This window comes from Calypte anna, chromosome 20, assembly GCF_003957555.1.
Source record: "Calypte anna isolate BGI_N300 chromosome 20, bCalAnn1_v1.p, whole genome shotgun sequence".
Taxonomy (NCBI): Eukaryota; Metazoa; Chordata; class Aves; order Apodiformes; family Trochilidae; genus Calypte; species Calypte anna.
Genome location: NC_044265.1, coordinates 5202129 through 5218894, shown reverse-complemented (window position 1 = coordinate 5218894; position 16766 = coordinate 5202129). Strand labels below are relative to the sequence as shown.

General features: G+C 48.5%; 1 protein-coding gene across 1 annotated transcript; it reads right to left on the bottom strand.

Moving 5' to 3' along the window:
- Positions 1-6920: 6920 nt before the first annotated feature.
- Positions 6921-14771, bottom strand: MANBAL (mannosidase beta like). The gene is made up of 4 exons (XM_030463271.1): positions 14722-14771; positions 13464-13511; positions 11854-12048; positions 6921-9339 (listed from the first exon to the last, which is right to left on the bottom strand). Exons 3-4 carry the CDS (start codon positions 12001-12003, stop codon positions 9232-9234), a joined length of 258 nt encoding a protein of 85 aa, XP_030319131.1. The 5' UTR covers positions 12004-12048; positions 13464-13511; positions 14722-14771; the 3' UTR covers positions 6921-9231.
- Between the last annotated feature and the right edge of the window lie 1995 nt (positions 14772-16766).

The following is a 16766-nucleotide window of genomic DNA, read 5'->3' as shown; positions in this document are numbered from 1 at the left end:
GGGACACGCGTGGGAGCGGCGGCTGCGGTGCTGGGCCCTGCGGGTGAGGGGCTAGGGGGCTCCGGGCTCCCCGACACCTTGGGCTTCTTCCCTTCCCCAGACCCGGCGGGTTGCGCTGTTATGTTTACCTGGAAGCCGGAGCTATTACCAGAGAAGAGAAAGGATTTTCAGGAAGTTGACACACGGCTGTTTTGGGGTTTGCTTTATTAAACAGCTCTAACACACAGGAGAAACGGTGTTTTGTCAGACTCGAATCCGTGCATCTCCATCCCCAGCAGGGACACCCCCCCCGGGGAAGCTGCAATCCACATTCCCCCAGCTCTGAAGTCAGAAACAGGCAAAATTTAACTATAGAGAAAAAGCAAGGAATGATCAACCACGACCCTGGCCTTCCTGGGGAGCCTCGGGTAGCTGAGAGGCAGCTCTGGTCGTGCCCTCTGGGCCATCTGCCCCATCTTTGGGTTAAACCCGGGCACCCCTCCAGCTGGTGCCAGGCTCCGAAACGGGGCAGAACGGAGTCGTGTGTGTTCGTGGGCTGTGGGGTGCCTCGGCTGGCAGCGTCACCCCAGGCAGGGACAGGGTCTCTGAGTCCTGCTCGGGCAGGTGGGCACACGGGGACAGTTTCAGCCATCCCTCCTCTCCCTCCTCAGCACCTTTCCCTTCCAGCGCGGGAAGGAGGTGGAAAATGCCCAGCTCTGTCCCGGCACAGAGCAGCGCTGGGGCACACACACGGGCTCAGGGCTCAGCCGGGCGCCCCGACGCCTGCACCGAGCCCGTCGGGGCTGCCTGACCAGCTCTGCGGCGCTGGCAGCCCTCCCCCATTAGCGATCCACTAAGGTGTTCCCTGTCACTTTATCCTCCAGGAAGAAATCGGGTGAAGCAGCCGGCTCCTAACCCCCCCCTCCTCCCATTTAGCTGGTTTATGAGGCTCTGGTGACCCGTGGGCTGTATTTCCACAGCCCTCACTGCCTCCCCCATTCCCTGCCCACTCCTCCCACCAACGCTTGCAGCCATTCAGCCAGGATTTCTGAAAACCCCATTAGTCTGAGTAAGAGCTGACACTTCGAAACAATGTAGGAAGTTGAGGAGTTTCGGAGAACTGTGTGGCAGAGTTTTTCTTTCTGTTTCTCACCGCCCCCTGCCCCCCGCCTTGCTCGTTTGAGTTATTAAAGAAATATTTCCCATGACACTGGCAAAGGCCAGCGAATCCATGAGTCACCAGGAACAAGGAGTCACGCACACATGGATCCATCACCCCTGGCCAGCACATCGCGGAGGGGCCCTTCCCTGGGAGGAGCTGCCAGCTGATAAGATCCCTGCAGCCACTTTCCCTCCTGCCTCTGCTCCCTGCCAGGGCTGGGAGAGGGCAGCCAGGCTCCCCCGCACACCCCTGGGGTGCTGGATTGTGGCTAGCAGCCCTCCTTGCTCCTTGCCAGAGCTTCAAACCACAGCCCGGGTTGAGCTGGGGCTTTTTTTTTTGTGCGTGTGTGTGTTCATTCACAGCCACCCTCTCTGCTATCCTGGCGTGGTGATGAGTAGGGAGGGATTCCTCGTCCAAACATCCGAGGTCGGATGAAGGAACTGAGCCTCAGGGTCCTACTCTGCTCTCTCATACTTTGGGGTACGTTGATGCCTGGGATCCCCCGTGCCCTCTCCCTGCAGTGCCCTTGGGGGAGCAGGGACCTGGCCTCAGCCCTGGGTGAGCTGGTTAGGGTGACTCAGCCTCTGCTGGATCCAGACTCAAATCTAAGATGCAATTATGACTTATAAATATTTGAATTTTGTTTTCTTCTTTTGCGATCAACTCCCTTCCTACAGGCTGTCCTACAACTGTAGTTTCCATCTCCAGTGGTGCTGGCCTGTTGCTGGGAGGCACACAGCAAAGGCTTTGGCCATTTAACACACCAGACCAAGTCCACAACATAATCTCTTCTTTAAGGAAGATGCCAAGGTGCAAATTTAAAATGGCAAATAGAGACTCTAAAACCAGCTCTTATCTTTTGGGCTCGGATTCAGGAATGTGCCCTCACAGGACTCTTGACATTAAACATGCAGTGCTGGTGATAATGTGATTTAAAACCATTTAAATTTAAACAACCCAGCACACCTCAGTGCATCCCTGACTCAGCTGGGAAGCCCTGAGCCTGATGGACACTCCCCAGACATCCCCTTTCCTTTTGCCCCTGCCCACTCCATGTATCTGTCTTTTGAGAGTCTAATCTGCAATTATCTTTTTTTTTTACCCAGCTAGGGATTTCAGTCTCTCCCCTGAAATTTAGAGTCTTCAGAGGATTGTCTCTCTTCACTTTTAAATAGCACCAAAGAAACTACCCCAGGGAGGGGAAGAGGGTTACAGAAACTGAAACCAGGCAATTACAAATTAAAAAACCCAGTAGCACTATTTCTGGTGGTTCAGCTGTTACAGCACATCTTGATTTCTTGTCAGAATATCATTTAAAGGTATTTCTTGCTGACCTTTATGCACGTTTCATCAGGAAAAATAATGGAGTCACTACAGGCGTAAGTCCCTGGCTCTTTCCCCCTCCAGGTGTGCAGCTCAAACTGCTCCATGGTTCCTGAAACCTTCTTGTGAAGTAAGAAGGTGCATTCTGGGTCTAGTAATTGATTGGAGTCCTGACCTCCCCAACATAGCTGTGGATTTACTACAAAACGTCTATTCATCTCCAGCCAGGTTTATTTTTAAGCATCCCCTTGGCAAGCGTGAATAAGTTTTGTTTAATGGATTCTGTTCCTGAGGCTCACTGCGTTTTGTTCACTGCAAGTTTCAGATCTATTTGCACAGAATTATTACTATTAATAATGTAATGATTGAGTTTGAGATGCTGGCCAGAAGCAGCCATGGCTTTTGCCCTGAGATTTTACAATCATTGAGTTTTACAGCCTTGCCAATAGAGTGTGTGACAGCAAATGATCAGCACCAGCCTGGTGAGGGAAGCTGCAGCTACCAGCTCAGGGGCTGATTTACTAAGGGGGATTGACCAGAATAACTCCTGCAGTATGAGACATTTGCCAACATTTCATGGTAGAAATGCTGATCCTGGCTGTTCGCCCCCTCACAGAGCACCAGGGCTGCAGGAGCTGAGTAGCAAATGCCACCAGGTTGTGGGATGAAAAGAGGTGACAGAAGGAATCACCCAGAGGTCTCAGGATCCGCTGGGTCCCTCAGCATGGTGACAATATTCCATGAGAAAAGAACCCTTAACCCCAGCACACAAATGGCTCCAGCCAGGAAGTGTCATGGCAAATTCCCTGGAGGAAAGGACTGTGGGGAAACCACTGACTGGGTGACGTGCCAATGTTTGATAAGGAGGCACCGAGTTCAGCAGCTGGGGTGAAACTTATCTGTGTGTTCAATAGAGGCACAACATTTCCCGTCAGGTTTCTGGCTGATAAAATATGACGTCTCGATACAATCTGAATTAGGTATCTTGGAACAGTTTCATTCAGGAAAAAAACTGACACATTTTGCTTCTTGCCTCAGCTCAGCAGAAAAGCCACATGCAAAATGTTAGCATTTCCCAGCGGTGGAAATTCTGCTTTTTGGCCAGTCTTAGTATCAACAGAAAAGAGCAGTTGAGAAAAGCTGATGGAAGCTCATCCAGATGAGATTTCTAGCACTCAACCCAGTTTGCTTTGCTAACAGAGCAGCAGAGGGATGGCTGGCTAACGCAGAGTGCTGGTAGCCACATCCAGGAGACCCTGCCCTGGGGGCTGTGGCATTGCCTGGGCAGAAGAGGAGCCTGGCAGCCTGAGTGCCAGAACCAGCCAGAGCAGACACAAGATCCTTAATCATCCTGTCCTGGTCCTTTGAGCGAGGGATGGGCTGGGGAGGCCAAAGTCTGACTCTGAAAAATTTAAACCATATGATGTTTGGATTTGTGCACAGCTTAAAGTGAAGTAATGAAGGGAGGAGGCAGGGAACAGAAATGCTTGCAGCTTCCCCCCTTCTCTCAAAAACTGCTCACCCTGCAACTCCCTTCACTGCAGAGGTCAGACACGCTGGGACATCTGCCTCACCCACACCAAGGGGCTGCTCTGCAGGGACCACAAGGACCCTCTCCCAGGCAGACCCCATGGTCCAGTTGTTCAGCCCCCCCATCCAGAACACACTGATGTGTGAGAGCTGTCCCTGGGGAGCCAGAGAGATGTGGCTCCTTGCCTGAAACTGAGAACAGGAAGAAGTGAGAGCCCTTCAACCTTGTCCACCCACAGCAACCCCAGTTGGGAGCCGAGCTCATCAAGTGCCACAAGAGACATCAGCCAGGCAGCACTGTTTTTAAAATGCAAAGATGTGATCCAAAGCAGGTTTACCTTGTACCTACCAGCCAAAAAAAGAAATAAAAAATGGTTGAACTCGAGCCATGGAGGAACCTGTCAGCCTCTGCTCCAGCCACTGCTCTGGTCCCTGCGGTCCTTGGCGGGACTGTGGTTTCCCGGTGCGTGGCTGCTGACGCCTCCTCTGGCAAAGCAGGGTGCAAGGAGCATCAAAGCCACACCGGGGCCTCCGGGCACTAAATGAAACCAGGGCAGCTGGGAGGAGGGAAGTGAGCACTGGAGAGGTTTGGGATTGCACAAGACAAACCTGCATGTGCTGGATCTGAACGGGCAGTGCGAAGCACACACAGCACCAGGGCACTCACTTATTCCAAGAGCTTGGGAGGGCAATATTTGATGGTTTTAACTCCTGATGGCTCAGGGGTGGGCATATGGCACAGCTTCCTGGGACTCCCGAGGCAGAGGTACCCTTCCCCAGCTGTTATATCTGGGAAGAGAAGCACAGTAAAGGGGCTGATCACACAGGGATGCCTTCCTCCTCAGTTCTTGTAACAACAGGTGATCCCCATAGTCTGTCACTGAGAGGTCAGATTTGGTTGCAAGGACAGAAGAATTGCAATGGACATGAGTCTAAAGGCTGGAAGCAATAAAAGGGGCCACAAACTGGGAAGAATCAAAATTAAATAGGAAAATCAGCTCAATTTCAAGGGATCTGAGCTCCTGACCCTCCAAGGGACATTTACACCAGCTACTGCACAATGGCCCAGGTACCAAAAGCCAGGAAAACAGCCCCATAAACAACCACTGAAAAGCCACAACTACCAGAAGAGAAGAGGAGAGCAGAGCAGGACCTTGGACCTGCAGTTACTGCCCATTTAAGAAGAAAAGCAAACACTGATTACTGCCCATGTCTCTTGCCAGAGAAAAAGGGAATGGTGCCCAACTGAATCATCTCCTCTGTTTGGATGAGAAAGAGGAGAGTCAGATTCATTCCCATGCCAAAGCTGGCAACCAACCTAATCACCAGACAGCCACCGTGCTCTGTACTCCAGTGCTCCCCATTCATCATCCCTTTTTCTTGCTGCAGTCAGTCTCTGATGCCTCATGAGATTAATAAACAAACAACTAAATCAATACAGTCATCTCGATCCCTGCAGGCTGTGAGCAACATAACTTTTGCCTGAAAGAAGAATCAGTGTGTAAGAGATGCTCCTGAGCAAGCAGTCCAGCATCCCAACTCTCAGCTGTCCAAAAATTAACATACACAGAGGGGAACAGTTCAGCAGTGCCCTGGGAAACAGAGATTCTGAGGATGACCTCCCCTCCTACAGCTTCCTCATTTTCTGCTTGAGCACCATCACATTCAGCCTTGACCCTTCCTGAAATCCAGGCACTGAAGGAATATTTTCATATTCTTCACGAATGGGAAGGCTGGGAAATAATCTCAGCTTCTAGCCTCAGCAAGGGGGCTGCTCTGCAGACATCAGTCCTCTTCAAAAGACCTTAGGCTCTTCAGTTCCTGTCAGTAAGGAACCTCACCAGAACCTCTCCGAAGGAGAGAAAAGTGTGTGTATGAGAATGAAAGTAAATTAGGTCTGAACAAGATTAACAGGGATTTAATTGAACTATGTGAACTGTAACTCCAGTCACGAGCTACTTATTAGCCTGTCTCAAGGGATTGTGCTTGGAGGAGCACAAGGATTCATTGTGAGTGTGGGACAGTTCTGAGATGACCACAGATGCAGCTTCAAGCAGAGATGCTGCTTTAACATGATCAGAAATGAAGCAAGAACTTCTCAGCTCCCAGCCAGTTTCTTCAGAGCCTGTTAAAGGAAAGGAACTTCATAACACACACTGGCAGAGGAAACCCAGCTCCCAGCCCAGCTCTTGGCCTTTGGGTGGCAGAGCAAGGTGCTGCTCAGCCAGGTACTGGCTGGTATCTGGAGACAGACCTTTGAAAACCTCCCCTTCAATCAAATGGACTTAATGAGGTCTTTAGCTCCCTTTGGGATGTTAATTACAAAACAGCCTGGAGAAAAGTGCTTGGGAGTTAAAGGAGTCACCACTGAGTCCTTCCCTCCTTTTGGTTTTCTGGTGAGGGAACCAACACACACTTGACTGAGCTTGGTTACCACTCAGGTCTTACTGCAGCCAAGAAGAGCCACCAGACAGCTCCATGCTCTACAAACCTGAGCTACAATCACACACTGGAGGGGCTACTGAAAATCCCTCTCTCCGGTCTACTGAATCCCCATCTAATCCCCTGCTCATATTAACAAATGATGCCTTTATTAGCGCTACCTTCATGGGGGCTCTTGGAGCTAAAATGTCTCATGAGAGGCAAATTAATTCAGTCATCCCAGCATTTCCTCCTTCCTTCCAGGAGGGTGAAGCTTTCCTGGGAGACAGCCCACAACTTCCAAGTCAAACACAGATACAGATGCACACATGCCTGACAGTATTAAGTAACCAATTTCTCACAGATTAAAGGATCTGAAAGGCTTTCCCTTAATGGATCACTTTTCTGAAAAGGTTATTTATATCTCTGTGCTCCTATAGCCTGAGAGTTTTGGCTGCTTTCACAATGAATGCACCAAAAGAGGCAGCACAACTCTAAAAAGAGATTTTGTTTTAAACAAAGAAATTCTGATTGTATTTATTACACATTTCAAGAGAAACTAAAATACACAGGGTATGATTAATCTCTAAAAACATTCTACAAGTTCAGCTAACAACAGCATTCAAATTTAGGAACAGACTGAGGAATGTCTCTTAATCCTTCTTCCCCCCAACAAAACCAAACCCCAATATCCATGATTTCTACTTAGCAATGAGTAAGACAGCCTGCAAATAGCCAGATGTAGATGTCAATGTGGTACCTGCTGTTTCAGGTAACAGCTACACAGTCTTAGCTGTAGAAGGGCTTCTGTATTTCAGGTAAACTGTGAGCTACTCCTTCAATAGTTAAAATTCTGTTAAAGCATTAACCCCCCTGTCTTTAGGTAACTTGCAGCAAGCCAGAGCTGTTAGATCAAACAGCCACCATCCTCATTTATTAAAATGGAAGAAGTGTTCTGCAGTGCCTATCCAGGACACTGGTAACACTTTTCTTTCCCTTGCATATCACAGACAGAAATACAGGTCTGTAATGGAAACTCATAGCACAATATTGCTCTTTGTTATTTGTGTGGGAAACTTTTGTAACGTTTCTTTGTACTGAAAACTCAAAGCAACTTTAGAGTGCTTCTATCTCCCAGGCTTTGTTCTGTCCTCCCAGTGTTGCCTTTATGTAGCTAAAAAAAAAAAAAAAAAAGAAAAGAAAATGCTGAATTTAAAGCAGAACTCTAAGATGGATTTTGAGCAGTGCAGCTAATTTGGTGTCAGCATTCCAGGTAAGAGAAGCTGAGAGCCTGAAGCAGGGAAGCACTGAGAGGTTAGAATCAAACTGGTACTGGGATTCATCTGTCTCACCCACCAAAAGCAGGAGCAAGCAGAGAACGTGGCTCTCCCCAGCACTGATAGTTTCTGTAAAGGGTGTTCAACACCTAAACACACAGCACAACACTGCTGCTGCACCTGGTAAATTGAGGATGGGAGTCTGTGTATGCAAAAAGGATGGCAGACTCACAGCCCTGCCAGAGAACCCTTTCCTTCAAAGCTGCTCTGAACCCTGGGTGCGTCTGCAAGAGCAGGTTCTCCTCCCATTGACTCATTCCTGATCAAACAGACCAAGATGTGAGCTGGCATCAGGAAGCTGGAGCTGCCTGACAGAGACTCTGTGGCTGTATCACCACCTATCTCTCCCCAGTCCTGTCTCGCCATATTTAAATCTAATACTAGATTGTCCTTGGGCTGGAGAGCTGGAGCCTGAAGGAACAGAGCATGTATGTCTCTTGCCACACAACCATGCTACACAGACAGCTTGCCACCCCTTGCATCTTAAAATACCACATCTCCTCAGGCTGAGATCATATTTAAATTCAGCAAGAGGAGACACAGCAGACTACAGGTAGGGCTGGGAGGGAGTCTGCAAATGCAAGAAGCCCCAGTTGTGTTGAAATGCAGCAGAGGGTTAGGAGGATGCACCCACAGCCCAGCCAGACACTACAGTTGGATACACAACCACCACAGCATGCCCAGGCTTCTGCCTCAGAGCAGCTTTTCCCCAGCACATGGTACCTGGTCTTCCCAAGTTTCCAGGAACACCTCGTTAGCACAGGCATTAAATTCTGCACCTTCCAGAGTCCAAGTGTTCCCCAATCCTTGTGGTCATTCCCTGAAACATACCTGCTTTCAAGAGTGGGAACAGAAAGGAAAAGCTCACGGGTGGGGAGTAATAAAGAGGCAGTGACGCTGGGGAAATGAAAGCTTTCATCTACAGCAGTCTGGAACTCAGTGAGTTATTACCTAAAGAATTAAAGAATATGACAAAGACATTATTATTAAGCCAGAAAATGCAGCTATGTATTTCAGACTAGATGACAACAGAGATGAATACAAAGCTGTGTAGTGTGGTATCCTTGATCCATTTGATCCCTTTGCCTTCAAAAAATACAACACAAACCAGTATCCAAAGCAGCAAACCCATGCTCCACCTTCCACAAGAGACTTTACTACAAATCCCAGCCAGGGTGGAGGAGTTCAGGCAACAGCCCCTCTACCCATTAGAAATGACAGAAGTCACTTTCATGGTGACTGACACACCAATCATGTCAAATGAAGTCCTGGATATGTGAAGTCCTATTTGCTTGTAAGAAATCTATGGCAGAACCCAGTCCCTTACAGTCTTGCAAGTTCCTTCTCCCTTGTCTCCAAAAGGTGAAGCATGGCAATGCCAGAAAACCATTTAATATAGTTGGTTGCCTTTGATGTCATCTCTGAGGAAGCAGGATTATAGTTGTTTATTGTTTCTTTTGAGGCCCATTGGTGAGGGCTTTATCGTTTCTTTTTTGTTTCCTTCTTGGGTTTCTTGCTTATCTGTGGAGCAGTTGCTTTTGGCTTTTTCACTGGCTCTGAATTCTTTTGCTCAAAACTGTCCGAGTCCTGCAAAAATCAATTAAAAAACAGTCAGTAACTTTTTTTTTACAGTTTGCTGACAGCTCACTTTGGGAATCTGAGCAAAAGCCACAGGAAGCAAATGCTGGGGTATCTCTGTTGGAACACATCTATATCAAACTGAGTTTCATTTAATGAGACTTGAGCAGCAGTATCTCTGCTTCTTCCCCATGTGTTTTTTGATGAGTGTTGAGTCTGTGCACAGAAACAGCTTGTTACCAGAGAAGCTGTTAAAAGCTTAAGTGTCTAAAACAGACTTTGGAGAGGAAAAACAGAACCAGCTTTAAAGCAAAGAAGAAAATCCAACACTAAATGAATACTATTCAAATTGGGAAAAGGCAAAGATGCTACACGACCACCAGTGTGTTTGGAAACAGTCATCAGGTATTTCTGCCAAATGTTAATAATTATCATGTGCAAGACAAGAAACATTCCCCTAAACAGTAGTAGGAATGTAAAGCTCAGAGTCTCTAAAACAAGCCCAAAATCCAGGGAAGGAATTGCAAGCAAAGCTTTCTTCACCTGGACTAACAAGGAATGCTTAGATATTCTGCTTGTTTCCTTCAGGGGAGATGACAGATAATGTTTCAGCCATGGGAAATAAAGTCTAGTTATCTTGTAAAAACACAAGGGAACAGAGCCAGTCTCATCTGAGAAAGCACACACATGCAGATTGCCTCCTTTCATTAAATGCATTTGAGTATAAATATTGCTTTAGCATCTCTGTTTCTATCAGTCAGAGTCTGCCAACTGGAAAAGGACACACAAAAAACGGCTGAGCAAGACGTGTGAGTTTCAGGCTTCCAAGACAGTGCTGCAGATAATGGAGGGGGAGGTGAGCATCTGACAGTGTCCTCTTAATCAAGGAGCTTGGTTCAAACGTCACGCAAGTTACTGGGCTATTACAGTTCACATCTGTGTGGATTTCCAAGGAAGGAGACTTGGCTGGCTTTCCAAAGGCTTTAATGGGCACATGGGGAGCTGGCAGGCTCTGGAGAAATGAAGCAACAAGCAGTCATGTCTGGGGGGTGCAGTGTGCTGCTGCAGTCAAGTGAACACTGCTGCCTTCTAATGTTCAAACGAGGTAGACTTCAAAAGCTTGAAGCCTCCAAGACAAGAGAAGCTCCACAGAATCCTACCCAGACTCAAGCATCATTCCCAAGATCTGGAGGGGCAGCCCCTGGTGTTTACTGTCTTGTAAACTGCTGGTATGGGCAGTAAATCAAGAGGACAGTGAACATACGGAGAGAAGAACATGCAGAGCATGCACACATCAAAGCATGCTTGCAAACAAACAGCTCCTCAAGCTTTATCCTTTTAACTGGAGGCCTGGTTTTCAGTTTCTGACTTCAGACTAAAGCTCTCACTCTTTTCAGCCTTCAAGAATCAGGCTCAGGACTCAGAATTTCTCCCAAACTTAAGAGGGGAACCCCAGGCTCTGACAGATGGGCACTGGGGGCTGCAGAACAATGCTGGAAGACTTGCAGTGGCATTGGGATGGGCAGCTGCCTGCTCCATCTCCCTGCTGGGAGCTGGACTAGCCAGAGGGAGCAGTGTCCCTAATCCAGGACATCAACACAACTTCACATCACACCAACAGCTAAAGGTGAATCCTCCATGCAGCACCTCAGCCTCAGGCATGCCCTTCCCCAAACAGGATGAAAAGTTCCAGGTTTCCTCTGCACAACAGGGAGAAACATATCAATGAGAACAGCCTGAAAGCAGAGCTGCCCATGCTGAGCTGCTACTGAAAATACACCACATGTGCTTAGGCAAAATCTGTGTTAACACTATCAAACCTGCAGCCTGATCAGCAACACTGAAATAGCTGTCCCCAGCATCACAGGCATGACCAAGCACAGGGAAAAAGCCAGGCAGATCCAAGTCATCCCACTTCAGCCCAGTCCTAGAGGAGCTGGAATCCTGTAGCTCACCTCAACCTTTCACTTCAATTCTCTCCTATACTACTGCACTCAAGGACCCTCCACTTGCTGGCACAGGATTGGGTGTCAGTACTGGAAACTGTCTTCCTCACATTACAAGGTACTAGAAATTTCACCTGTCTCTTGTTTCTAAAAATTGCACACAAAGTAGAGCCCAAGGTAAATTCCTGGAAGGCAGGCCCTGCAAAGGGGACACCCTGCCTGTTATTTAATAGAACAAATCAGCAGCAGGATGACAGCATGGAGCTGGGATGACAGCCTTCTCCCTGTGCAGTCAGGAACAGCAGCTCCATTTAGCACACCTGCCAGTGCTTCAAGACACTTTTGACACTGATATTCAGAGAGCCCTTGGCTCAGGTATTTGTTCCTGACTTTCTAATCTGGCTGTAACCAAGACAAAAGCTGGAGGTGGAAATGCTAGAAGGAAGAAAAGGGAGTGAACAATGAAATCTCCATCAATCCCAGGGGCAGACTGCTGTGTCTCCAATTAGCTACTCAGAATTCCCTCCCATCTTATTTTCTCTGCCCATCTGTATCAATTTTAAAGAGCATTGCTTACTGTCTTGTGGGACTTGGAAACTGGCAGGATTATGGCTAGCACACAGATCAGCTGGAAAATGGCTCCAAAGAAGAGTCCATAACGTAGCAGGTTCTCCATGAATGTGGGCTCAGGGATTTCAGGTGGGGAGAAATCCAGCTCAGCAGCCATAGTGAGAGCACTCTCCTCCTCTAAGGATCTCAAGAAGATTGGTTACTGCAAAGGGAAAAAAAATAAATTATTTGCATCACACTTCCTTATGTCCACTTTCTATTATCAAAAAATGACAGATGAGCTCACAGGTTTTATGAAGATACCCTTGATCTACAGAACTAGTATCAAAGAAGGAAATGAAAGCTGCATTTTCTTTGCACATCTGTCTTTACCACCTGCCTACAAAGAGCCCTCAAATGTTCTTATTAATCCACTTGCAGGAGAGGGGAAGCCAAACAAAATATGAACAATATTCATGAAACAGTAAGGGAAGAGATTCCTAAGCAAGGATGTCCTTCTCCCTGAAGCTGATCATAAATGTGGGATGAGCAGCATTCAGTTTCAGTTACGCTGTGCTTGTGCTCAGTCTTGTTGTGTTGGGGGGTGAATGAAACCAACCATGACCTCAGTAAAGCACTCAGGAGGCAGATGTGCTGGAGCAGAGGGAGGAGTTATGTGGCTGGAGGTGACACTAAGGCCCACATTCCTTGTGATGGTCACACAGGAAGAGTTAATTATTGATCTCCTGGGTCTCAAGCCAGTTTCTCAGCCTGTCCTTTTTTCCTTCCTTGATCTTCTGCTAATGGAGCTGTCAATTCAGTCTGTGAGTGACTAATGGCTTTCTAGATAACAGAGAACTCTCCTCCCACAGGTGCTGGAGTATGCCACAAAAAGTCCCCAAAAGAGAATTCAATTAGTCTGAGGTGCCAGCAGGACTCAGCTGTGACCACTGCCTGGCTCAGTCTCCCTGACCTGCCCCATCCTACTCTGCACTCACTTAATCAGCTCAACTTACCCATACTCACTTACCCTGCTTGCTAGGTGGGGCTACACACAGCAGCTGAACAGCAGTAATCTGCCTCCTAGAAATTATCTCCAAAGCAGGCTCTGTATTCCTCAGGTGAGGAGGAGATTACCAGAATCCAGTCTCATTTCCAGAGACTGGAATGAATCCCTGTTCCTGGGGGATCACACTTGCCTAGGCTGGGGTGTGAGTTCATTTAACCCCATCTCTGGACCAGATAATGTTTTGTGGTCCCTTCCAGGTCTGTACTTCAGTGAAAGGAAACATTTCAAAATCTGATTCAAATTCACTAAGGGCTGTGTGAGGCCTGGAGGTGAAGCCAGGATGACTCTGGGCCACTCAGCACAGACCCAAAGGCTGCACAGGACACACAATGGTGTCAGCAAACCATGGGCACATGCAGATCATCCCTACTGCTTTTAACTTCTGAAATACCCTCTCCCCCAGTCCACTAAGGCAACAGTTCCTAAGCAAGAAACAGGATCGTGGAAACCTGTACCCTTCACTTGCATTTTGTTTCAACTTAATTTATTTGGATACCCTTTGGAAACTTCATTCTTGCTCCTCCCACTTCCTCAAACAGAGCATGGAGGGACATTGCTTCATTCCTTACCTGGATCTTCTCAGGACAAACTCCAACTGATAATCCTGATTCATACACCTGAAACATAACACAAAGAAGCACATCAAAAAAAAAAAAAAAAAAGGGAACTGATACAATGAAAAAAAATAAAATCCTCATCTTCCACAAGTCTCCCCTTCTTTCTCCTTTTCTATTTCACTTCCCTCAGTAATTTTCTAACAAATCCCAGGTGACATGACCACTATCAAGAGCTCTCACACAGGCTGGCAGCAGCTGCCACCACCCCTGTAAGCACAGCCCCATGAAATATGCTCAGAGATCTGGCACTATGCTTCAAGGAGTCATTGGGGAGCATCCTTGCATGCACAGTAGCCACAGCAGGCAAGCCCCAAGCCTGCCCATCTCACTGGGACATCACACCAGAAACAGGTCACATGAGTTTCACTGCACTACAGGAACTACCTGTTTAAAAATCATCAGTCTGGCCTCTCTCAGGGTCTCACAACAAGCTACTCCTAACACAAAGCAACCTGGTTCCAAGGCAGAGCTGTAGCACAAAGCCAGCGAGGGGCTCAGTGACACCACTGGCAGGGGGTGTGGATGTGCCCCCAGGCACAGGATCAGGCCCTGTGATCAACAACCATGTATTCTCAGGACCAGGGCCACCAACTCCACATCTCAACAGAGCCAGGGCAGACTCAAACCTTCTTTCCTTTCTTTGTTTTCTTCAGCTGGCATCTTCAACACCTACCCCTATAAACACCCCTACCGGAGGATGGGAGCCATGGGAGCACTTCAAGTAAAAGACACATTGTCTGCCTCTTGGGGTGGAAATAAAGAGCAGCAGTCTCGGTGCTGCTCATAAAAGGTTTCGTCAAGGGATGAGGCAAAAACCCCAAATCTATCTCTGGGTTGCTGACACGACCCGGGAGATGCTGGGCTGCAGAGCCGCCCATGGGTCCCGGCTGCAGGGGATGTGGGTGCGCTCAGCACCGCTGGAAACGAAACCTCTGGGGAGGCCGAGGAGCCGCCTGCAGGCCCAGGGCCCCGGCTCCAGGGGCTCTGAGAAGCGGCCCCGAGAAGCGGCCCCACACCCCGGTTCCCCATCCCCTCCCAGGCAGAGGTGCGGGGGAGGTGCGGGCCCCACGGTGCCAGCCCGGTCCCGGGGCTCTCCCCGCTGCTCCCCGGGGATGCTGCAGCCACCGCCCCCCACTTCTCCGCTCCGGACCCTCTCCCCCCAAAGAACCCCGAACCCCCCCGGGCCGGGCCGCCCTCACACCCCGCTCACCGCCCCTCTGCAGAAGGCCGCACCGCCCGGAAGTGGTTCCGCCCGGCAGGAAGTGAGCCCCGCCCCGGCCCTAGCAACCGCCCGGGGAGCCGCGTTGCTAAGGGCGGCCTAAAGGCGGCTGGGTGCCCTTGGGGCTTTTTGGGAGGGGTTCCCCGCCGGGTTCCTCCCGAAAAGCCCCTGGCTCGGCTAAGCGCTTCCGTGGGTCCCGCCCCGGCTGTGAGGGTCTGGGGGTGCTGAGCCTCCCAAGTGTGGCCCGAAGTCGGCCCCGCTGGCAGCGAAGCGCCCCAGGCCCTCAGGGTTAATGGACTCGCCCCCTAAAATAGTGCGAACATCTTTATCCCCACCATCCAGAGCGTGGGCTTTCAGGAGTGGTTTTGCTTCATCCATGAGGTTTTGCTCCCTTTAAGTCCTCTGGCAGCAAAAGTTCCTAAGTGTACATCTGACTTTGCTCTTGCCAGGGATGATTTTTTTCTGTTTTTAATGTCCCGGCCAATTCAGTATCCAGCTCTGAACTGGAGATGTCTTGATAAGATGGACTGCAAAGGGAAAAATGTCTTGGGCTCTTACAATTCCTGTGTGGTATTTAAAGAATGATTTGTTTTGCTCTTTTCCCAACCCTGAAGTATCAGCAGTGCCAGGTTAGTTTTGCTGCAGAGATTTTTATCAGGGAACTTAAATACTCTGGCGAAACCCTAATCAGTTACTTGTCTACTGAGGCTTGGCATTTGTAATAAAAGGATTTTCTAAGCTGTTCCCAAGCATTTGAATTAAATGGGTATTAATGAAAACAATTTCAAAGACTTTTAGCAATTGGATTAAAAACCATTCATCTGTTTTAGTGCAGAAGGCACAGACAGGACATGCACAGCTGTGAGTTGCAGGGGCCAGAGACACTTGTACAAAGAAATAATTCTCCCATAGAAATCCTATGACAAAAAATTACTCTTAAATAATTCTCAGAGCTTTCCCTGCCCCTGGTAAATGGCTGTGCAGGCTCAGGGGTAAACCCAGAGCTCAGGAAAGGCAGCAAACTCTGCCCTTTGTGCTCCCAAATACTGTTTTTAGGGCACTGAGGAGGGGGAAATAATCCTTGTGAATGTCAGGAGGGATCCTATCAGGTGAAACTCTTCCCAGTACCACCAGTACACCAGCTGTGGTGTACATGTGCTGTCCCTTACACCTTTCTGGTTTGAAGTTTGTAGGCAAAGGGGGAAATCACTTTAGATTGCAACCCATGCCGTATGTTTTCTGCCTTCCTCCTCCTCTCCCCCAGCAGAAATGGCACTACTAATTCTATTGCAGAATTGGGGCAGCACATAAAAGGTTTCTGATTTCTGATTCTTAATGCAGAACCCAGCAGGTGGGGCACCCCCAGCCCATCAGACATGGGCAGAACCAAACTGGGCTCTGCACAGACACTCGTGGTGCCAGCAGCCCCTGCTGCCTCTCACCAGCACCAGGCCGACCCACTCACTTCAAGCCACTGTGAAATAACAAAAGAAGAAAAAGGAAACTTTTTTTTTCCTTTCTAAAGAAAAGGGAAAAGTTTTCCAAAGCCTATGAGATGGGAGTGGGTGTCAAAGCTGAGATGGATTCAACAAGTGAAAATGGCAATTTCAGACAGAGCTCAGGCATGAAGTGTCTCCAAATCCAAATCATCCTCAGCTTTTTTAGTTCTTTCTACATTTTGTCTCTGGTTTGCACTGCAGGATTTCCTGCCTGTCTTTGCACTGAGACCTCTTTATTACCATTCATGGTACATGTATGATATCCTTGTGCACCAAGGTCTTTTCACTCTCAGGTTGCACATTATTAGTCAGCCAGGTAAAAATTAGGAATAGCTGCTTTCATTTTTCAGCCCCTGCTGGAAATGTGGCCTCTCTCACTCCCTTTCCACACGTAGTAATGCATTTCACATCCTGGTTTTTATCAGAAGGTTTCAAAGCCAAGGTGAGCAGTAACCACAGCTTTGGATTCTGATGGGAAACCAAGACATACAAAATGCACAGAGCAGCAGCCACCCTGTCCTGATGGGAAGGGCCACC

What these genes read in the sequence shown, in the direction of transcription:
- MANBAL (XM_030463271.1), bottom strand. Translation starts at nt 12,003, where the DNA reads ATGGCTGCTGAGCTGGATTTCTCCCCACCTGAAATCCCTGAGCCCACA. An exon ending in TTTCCAAGTCCCACAAGACA is followed by an intron (nt 9,340 to 11,853) that starts GTAAGCAATGCT and finishes TGATTTTTGCAG; the next exon opens with GACTCGGACAGTTTTGAGCA.